The sequence below is a fragment of the Panulirus ornatus genome, chromosome 46 (genome assembly GCF_036320965.1).
Source record: "Panulirus ornatus isolate Po-2019 chromosome 46, ASM3632096v1, whole genome shotgun sequence".
NCBI classification, from domain to species: domain Eukaryota; kingdom Metazoa; phylum Arthropoda; class Malacostraca; order Decapoda; family Palinuridae; genus Panulirus; species Panulirus ornatus.
In genome coordinates, this window is record NC_092269.1 from 17,961,655 (window position 1) to 17,970,547 (window position 8,893).

Consider the following 8,893-nt stretch of genomic DNA (forward strand, 5'->3'; position numbering starts at 1 on the left):
CTGGCTTCCCTGTTTGAGCACACAAAACTTAATCCATAGCCTAAGACATACAAGGAATCTTTATCTTGTTGTTTATTGGATAGATTTTTCACAAAAGAAGGATCTGTATTCCTAGTCCAGTCGCTGTTTTTGATAAGATGGTCCAACTTACATTTTAGTTTCATTTGTAGCCTATTGCGTTCATTCCTTAATCTATTTTACCAATAGTCCAACATCCATTTCTTCCAATATGTCGGTATTTCCATTTGAAAGACACGTGTCTTCTCTCTTATAATAGAAAACGCCTCCTTCCTTTTAATCTTCTTTGATTCAATGTGTTTCTTTAAAATGATGTTTTGGAATTGGTCAAATGGTCGACCAGACATTTGCAACAATCCTTGAGGTAGGACAGATCTTGGTATCACTTGTTCATCAAGGTATTTCAAACCGATTCCAAATCGTAATTTCAGTTGCAGGGCCTTGAGTAACGATTTGGAGAAAGCAGTAACGAAAGGAGAAAGTAAAGGACAGCTTGCAGAGAAGCTATAGAATAGCCGTGTGGAATCCATGTTGGAAAGGATCACAATGTTGCGCGTGATCAATATGTTCCTAAGAGTCCAACGAATGCAATAGGCTACAAATGAAACTAATTTGTAAGGTGGACCATCTTATCGAAAACAGCGACTGGACTAAGAATATAAATCCTTCGTTTGTGATAAATCTATCCCATAAACAACTAGATACAGATTCCTTGTGTACCTTAGGCTACGGATTAAGTTTTGTGTGCTCAAACAAGGAAGCCAGCTGTGTTGATGTCACAAAGTCTTTTTGCAATTTAGAGAAATACAGTAATTTAACTAATGATGAAATTGATATCTGTAAGGGTTCAGTGTATGCAGTTTGTCAAAACCAGTGGAACTTGATTGCCCTAAAAGATTCATAAGAGCTATTACCACCTTAGAAAAAGACAATGATATACATATTACTAACGCGGATAAGACTAACACTGTTGTGATTTCAGACGAAAGTAACTATCTATTTAAAATGGATGATCTTATAAATGATTACACAGCATATTCTAAACTCAGTAAGAATCCCCTAGAAGCAGTTAATTCCCATTTCAATAAAGAAATGAAGTTGTTGTTGAGAGGTAATCGTTCTCTTATCAAAAGTTTGTCATCTTTGTCCCCCTCATTGCCATATATGTATGGACTTATCAAAACACAAGCAAAATCTTCCAGCAAGACCTATAGTGAGTTAAGTAGGCTCCATCACATATAGATTTACACAATGGTTTGTTTCTTTATTACGCATTTTAGTAGGCATGATGCCAAATTCTAATATCAAGAACAATGTGGATTTAGTCAACAACCTTAACAATAGCGATGTTAACTTTGATTTCAAACTAGTTAGCTTTGATTTTTCCTCACTCTTCACAAAAGTTCCAGTTGATGATGTTTTAGAATATTTGTTTGATGTCTTGGATGATATTCATTTATCTGTTTCAAAGTCTGTTATCAATGAACTGATAAAAGTATGTATAAAAAACTGTATTTCAATTCAATGAGATTATTATGCTCAAAAATTTGGTATGGCAATGGGTAACCCTCTTTCACCTGTACTAAGTAATCTTTATATGGAATTTTTTAAAACAAAATTAATAAAGGATATCTTACCTTCCAATGCAATTTAGTTTAGGTATGTAGATGATGTTCTTTGTTTAGCCAACAAATGAAAATTTTACAAATATCTCTTCCCTTACCTAACAATTTAGTACATTCCATCAAATTTACTGAAGAAAATGAAAGTAATGGTATGTTACCATTTTTTGATGGCATGATCCATAGGCAAGGAAACATGTTTAAGTTTAGCATATACAGAAATTCTACCAATGTGTGCTCATATATCCATTATTACTCATCTTAACATGACAATTAAATTATCGTCATTTTAATCTATGTTCCTTCGGGCATTACGTATTTGCAGTCCACAGTATATTGATGATGAGTTTGAGAAGATATATTCTATTGGATCTAAGTTAAAGTACCCTAGATCTTTCATTAATAAATCCCTTATGTTGGCAAAGAAATCATTTTATAAAGTTGAGCCCAAACCTCCCATTGACACCACGAACTGGTAAAAGAAGGTTTCCCTTATTTACCGTTTTCTTGGCTTAGCTTAGCTCTTTAGCTTAGTGAAGCATTCCCCCATTTCCTCCCCTAAATTTTATTTGTGTTTACTTTTTGTGCTTACTTTTCTCTTTTTGTGTTTACAGGCAAGTGAGTGTTGACCGGTGTTTCTGGCGTTGATGGACCACTGGTACATTTCACGAATGCTGGCTGGTGGTGGTGGTGGGACACAATTATGCGCCCAGTTGAGAGGTGACCACTGGAGAACTTAACCCAGTTTGGTACGTCCGGCTGGCCCTACTTTGGGGCGCTTTTCTGTCCGATCAGCTGCCTCGTATATTTTCTTAGAGAAGAGGTAAGGTGTCATAAGTACCTTGTGTGTGGGGTGGTAAGCCACCCCAAAATCTGGGGCCTAGCCCCACTAGTATGGATTCTAGTAAGCCAAACAACGGGAGTAGTGGTGGTAACCGACTCACGCTGGACATTAAGTAAAAAAATACAGAATTTGGTATGTTACATGCGACTGGTTCAACAACTCTATCTTCCCTCAACCCCTTCCTCATCAAGAAAGTGATTGACGGCCTAGCTGGTGCTGTTGAGATGGTAAGGATACTGGCTAGTGGTGATCTTCTTGTTAAAACTAAGTCATCAAATCAAGTGGCAGACCTACCAAAGCTAGCTGAAAAAAATTCATTTTTACTATGTTGTGGCTTCCATTCCGGTGACCATGAACCATGCAGAGGAGTAATCTTCTGTCCTGATGTCATGGGCATGAGTGAGGACGACATAGTAAATGAACTTGCAGACGAGGAAGTGATTGCTGCTAGATATATTACGAAACTTATTGATGGCGAGCGACGTAAAACCCACTCTAACTTTCGGAAAATGGAAATTGCCGAATGACATTGCCGTAGGTTGTGTTAAGGTAACTGTGAAACCTTACATACCAAACCTCTTGCGATGCTTTGAATGTCAAAGGTTTGGTCATGGTGAAAAGTCCTGTACTCTTTCATCTCGATATGGAAAGTGTGCCAGCGAGGATCATATGGCTGACAATTGTACAGCCAAAGTGGTACTTTGCGTTAACTGTGGTGGCAACCACTCAAGCTCGTACCGAGAATGTTCCCGGTGCAAGTTTGAGAAGGAAGTCTGCGCAGCTAAGGCAATGAACATTTCATATGGTAAAGCAAGAAAGAGGGTGAAGAAGACTCACCAGACTCCCAAACCCAATGAGTCCTATGCTACGGCACTGAAATGTAAGCCGGTCATGGTTACAGTTGCTACTCAGACTATGCGAATTACTCAAGCACGCACCACCACTCCAGACGAACCTTTGACGAAGCAGAGCGACACTAACACTGACTCTGACGATACAACCGACAAAGATTCATACTCAAAAGCCAGCTGTTCTGTTAGACCGAATAACATGAAAGAGGACAAGACAAATTTGGTTAAAATTTCAAAAGAAACTATGTCGCACGTCATTGTTCCTGTGGCTCCAGCGAGGAGGCCTTCCTCGACGAAGTCTTCGTCGGTGGAACCGATGGACGACAATACCTTCCCCACTATCAGGAGCCGATCCTGTTCCCCCTTGGACTCGCCCAAGTCCCAAAAAAAGGTTCATAAAGCTGGTCGGCTAAAGAAATCTTAAACCAAAGCGTTCAATGTTATTCAGTGGAATTGTAGATGTCTTAGGAATAAGCAAGCACAACTATCACTGTTGCTTGCATTATATAGGCCATCCGTTATTTGTCTACAAGAGACCAATCTGAACAGCACAGTCGAAGATTGTGTTGTTTTAGATAACTGTCACACGTATAGAAGATCATGGGGTAGCCATTTATGTACACCAAAGCTTACCCCATACAGGAGTGACTTTGAATTCTACTCTAGAAGCTGTCGCATGTAGAGTAAAATTTTATAACACGTACTTGGCTATTTGTTCAATTTTCTTTCCCAGTTCCAATGCACTTTATGGTGATGAGTTTGCTTTGATCTTTAGTCAATTACCCCACACAAAACTATTTCTTGGAGACTTCAACGCTCATCATCATCAGTGGGGAAGTATACAGGCAGACTCGCGGGAAGCAAATAGTGAATTATATCATCAATTCTAATCTCGCTGAGCAATGGTAGTGGAACTTGTTTAAATGATCGGACAGGAAATATCTCAGCCATCGACTTATCTTTGTCATCCCCGGATATACTAAATGACATCACCTGGGGTACTTATGACGACTCCTTGAGAAGTGACCGCTTCCCAATCTGTCTTTCTTATACATGTGACAATAGTACCAGACCGTCTCCAATCCGATTCAATTATAAGAAAGCAGACTTGGGGTCATTCTCAAGACAAGCCGTCCTAGATATATCCGGTGATGACACAAAGGTCAATAATGTAACCAATACCATCCTCAGGGCTACTGAGGCCTCTGTTCCTAAGATCCTTACACTATCCACAAAACATAGAGTTCCTTGGTGGACACCAGATTGCCGAAATGAACTGCGTGAGCGCAATAGGAGTTATAGGATTTTCGACAAAGCCCTCAGATAACAATCTCATTGCATATAAACAAGCGAGGGCTCAGGCAAGAAGAACAATAAGGCAAGCAAAAAGAAACTCCTGGCGGGGCTATGTTTCAACTGTTAATAAAGACACACGCTGCAGTCAGATATGGTCCAAAATAAAGAAAATGGCCTGAAAATATAAACAGCCATCCATCCCTCAACTCATCACGCAAGACGGCACCATAGACGACCCAGTTGACATAGCTCGGAGATTCTCAGACATAAGTAGCTCGGCCAATTATGATCAACGATTTTTACCGTCAGGCCGAGCAGACAGTGATTGACTTCGCCACAGAAGATGAAACTATGCCATATAATAATGCATTTACTCTAAAAGAATTACTTCTTGCCCTGAAATCCTGTAAAGGTTCCAGCCCAGGACCCAGCGGGATAACCTACGAGATGATTTAGCATCTTAGTCAGGCCAACCTGACTAAGCTGTTAGCACTGTACAATGAAATTTGGACGTCTCGAACTTTTCCAAACTCATGGCACTTTGCGCACGTCATCCCCATCCCAAAAGGTTCTGGACGCATTGCGAATATCAGTTCGTTTCGACCCATTGCATTGACGAGCTGCATTTGCAAGGTCATGGAATGAATAGCTAGTAAAAGACTACTTTTTTATTAGAATTGCAAAATTTATTAAATGATTAACAGTGTGCATTTCGTAAACACAGAAGTGCAATGCATCATTCAATAAATTTAGAACATAACATTTTAGATACCTTTATAAAGAAAGATTTTTTAACTGCAGTTTTTTATTTTCTATTTTGAAAAAGCCTTAGACATGACATGGCGAAACGGAATCTTAAGCAAACTTTATGCTATTGGTTTAAGAGGCTCTTTACCTGTTTTTATAAAAAATTTCTTACGTGACAGAACATTCGCTGTCAAGTTTACTGCATCAAACCTAATCTCGGACATATTTGTCCAAGAAAATGGGGTGCCGCAAGGCAGCGTTTTGAGCCCAACATTATTTAACATTATGATCAATGATATTGTCTCCAGCTTCCGTCCCTCGAAACCTTAAATACTCACTTTATGCTGATGATTGTGCAATATGGCACATCTTCGCCTAATGCACAATTTTCGGCTAAGCGGGTTCAAGTTGCACTTGAATCCGTTCAACGTTGGGCGCTACAGTGGGGATTTATGTTTTCACCAACTAAGTGTCGCGTTGTTTTTATCCGTAGAAATAAGACCCCGAATTTGTAGCTAAAATTAGACTACAACTCGATCTCCTTTTGTAATAACCGAAGATTGAATTGGAAGAAACATATAGATCATTTGATCACCAATAGTAATATGTGGTTAAATATTCTTAAGTATCTTTCGGGTTCATTTTGGGGAGCTGACAGGAAATCTTTATCAATGTTGTACAAAGCCCTTATTAGAAGTAAACTGAACTATGGCTCTCAAATGTATGCTTCGGCGAGCGACTGTACCCTGAGAAGATTGGATGTGCTGCAGAATAAATGCCTGCGATTGTGTCTTGGAGCTCTGTCATGTACCAGAGTTCCGCCATTGGAAGTTGAGGCAAATGTACCTCCTCTCCGGCTGCGTCGAGACGAATTAACGTTAAAGTGTGGTATTGTGATGACCAGGAGAAGAGATACTACTGCCTGTCGCCCGGCAGAACAATACGAACAGTTCGTCGAGAATTCTGGTCTGAAAGTGCAAGAAGTGAACACGCTGGTCAGAAATAAACCGTCTACCACCGTCTGGGTGGTGTTTGCTGCCACGTTGACACAATAACCACTTACCAACATTTCTTCCATTTTTTTTTCCTCTAGGAGTAGGTAGTACTAATAGGTATTGACGTTATTGCTATGTAGGGACTTTATACAGTCAAAAATCAAACAGGGTTGCAGGCCTAATGACCTTACTTATAGGTCGCTGGCCGTTAAACCGAACAAATGAATGAATGAAATGAATGAATAACACCAAGAATCTTTTAGTTCTCTATTTTGATAATTACTTTACTTCCCATGTTGCTTAAACCCTTTAATGCAAATGTTGCCTTCAGCAACGATAATATTATGAAGAATATCTTAATCAGGAATTCAAAAGAAAATTCTCCTGGGTGCATCTATAAAGTGGCATGTAGAAATTTTTCCAAGTTTTATGTTGGGCAGACTGGCAAAGATCTTTGTTAGACTTAAGCAACATAAATATAGTATAAGAACGGGACAAGAATCAAATGCCTTGTTCAATCACGTTAAGAACTATGATTGTTGTATCGACTGGAGTAATGCCGTCTCAATTATCAACTAACTCTATTACCAAGGAAAATATCATTGAATCTTCTATTATTAAATGCACAAATATTAGTGATGATCTATACAAGTTAGACAACTTTATTGTTGATAAAATTTGTAAAATGATAAGTTTATGATACGCTCGTTCTTTGGCATGGACAATCGTATGTTTAATTAATGGTGTCCTAGCTAAGTCTCTTCGTTGTATATCAACCGACTGTTATATTTCTCTCTTGTGTCTCCCCTAGTGATGTGATTATTACACGAAAGTGCACGTGGGAACCTAAGTGAAGGGGGATAATGGGAAGTTGATAACAAGTAGTGGTGATGTGAGAAGGAGATGAGGTGATTATTTTGAAGGTTTTTTGAATGCGCTTGATGACAGATTGGCAGATATAGAATGTTTTGCTCGAGGTGGTGCGCAAAGTGAGAGGGTTAGGGAGGATGATTTGATAAACAGAGAATAGGTAGTAAAAGCTTTGCGGGAGATGAAAGCCGGCAAGGCAGCGGGTTTAGTTGGCATTCAAGTGGAATTTATTAAAAAAGAGGGTGACTGTATTGTTGATTGGTTGGTAAGGTTATTTAATGTATGTATGATTCATGATGAGGTGCCTGAGGATTGGCGGAATGATTGCATAGTGCCATTGTACAAAGGCAAAGGGGACAAAGGTGAGTGCTCAAATTACAGAGGTATAAGTTTCTTGAGTATTCCTGGTAAATTCTATGGGAGGGTATTGATTGAGAGAGCGAAGCCATGTACAGAGCATCAGACTGGGAAGAGCAGTGTAGTTTCAGAAGTAGTAGAGGATGTGTGGATCAGATGTTTGCTTTGAAGAATGTATGTGAGAAATACTTACAAAAGCAAATGGATTTGTATATAGCATTTATGGATCTGGAGAAGGCATATGATAGAGTTGATAGAGATGCTCTGTGGAAGGTATTAAGAATATATGGTGTGGGAGGCAAGTTGTTAGAAGCAGTGAAAAGTTTTTATCGAAGATGTAAGGCATGTGTACGTGTAGGAAGAGAGGAAAGTGATTGGCTCTCACTGAATTTAGGTTTGCGACAGGGGTGTGTGATGTCTTCATGGTTGTTTAATTTGTTTATGGATGGGGTTGTTAGGGAGGTGAATGCAAGAGTTTTGGAAAGAGGGGCAAGTATGAAGTCTGTTAGGGATGAGAGAGCTTGGGAAATGAGTCAGTTGTTGTTCGCTGATGATACAGCGCTGGTGGCTGATTCATGTGAGAAACTGCAGAAGCTGGTGACTGAGTTTGGTAAAGTGTGTGAAAGAAGAAAGTTAAGAGTAAATGTGAATAAGAGCAAGGTTATTAGGTACAGTAGGGTTGAGGGTCAAGTCAATTGGGAGGTAAGTTTGAATGGAGAAAAACTGGAGGAAGTAACGAGTTTTAGATATCTGGGAGTGGATCTGGCAGCGGATGGAACCATGGAAGCGGAAGTGGATCATAGGGTGGGGGAGGGGGCGAAAATCCTGGGAGCCTTGAAGAATGTGTGGAAGTCGAGAACATTATCTCGGAAAGCAAAAATGGGTATGTTTGAAGGAATAGTGGTTCCAACAATGTTGTATGGTTGCGAGGCGTGGGCTATGGATAGAGTTGTGCGCAGGAGGATGGATGTGCTGGAAATAAGATGTTTGAGGACAATGTGTGGTGTGAGGTGGTTTGATCGAGTAAGTAACATAAGGGTAAGAGAGATGTCTGGGAATAAAAAGAGCGTGGTTGAGAGAGCAGAAGAGGGTATTTTGAAATGGTTTGGGCACATGGAGAGAATGAATGAGGAGAGATTGACCAAGAGGATATATGTGTCATAGGTGGAGGGAACGAGGAGAAGTGGGAGACCAAATTGGAGGTGGAAAGATGGAGTGAAAAAGATTTTCTGTTATCGGGGCCTGAAAATGTAGGAGAGTGAAAGGAGTGCAAGGATTAGAGTGAAATGCCAC

General features: G+C 39.8%; 1 protein-coding gene across 1 annotated transcript in view; it reads right to left on the bottom strand.

The window, feature by feature from the left end:
* The window catches only part of LOC139763325 (ionotropic receptor 21a-like), a 638,186-nt gene that overhangs the window by 40,733 nt on the left and 588,560 nt on the right, over positions 1 to 8,893 (bottom strand). Inside the window, exon 3 of the mRNA XM_071689347.1 lies at positions 4,131 to 4,143. Coding sequence (XP_071545448.1) covers positions 4,131 to 4,143 — 13 coding nt within the window. The remainder of the gene's footprint in view (positions 1 to 4,130; positions 4,144 to 8,893) is intronic.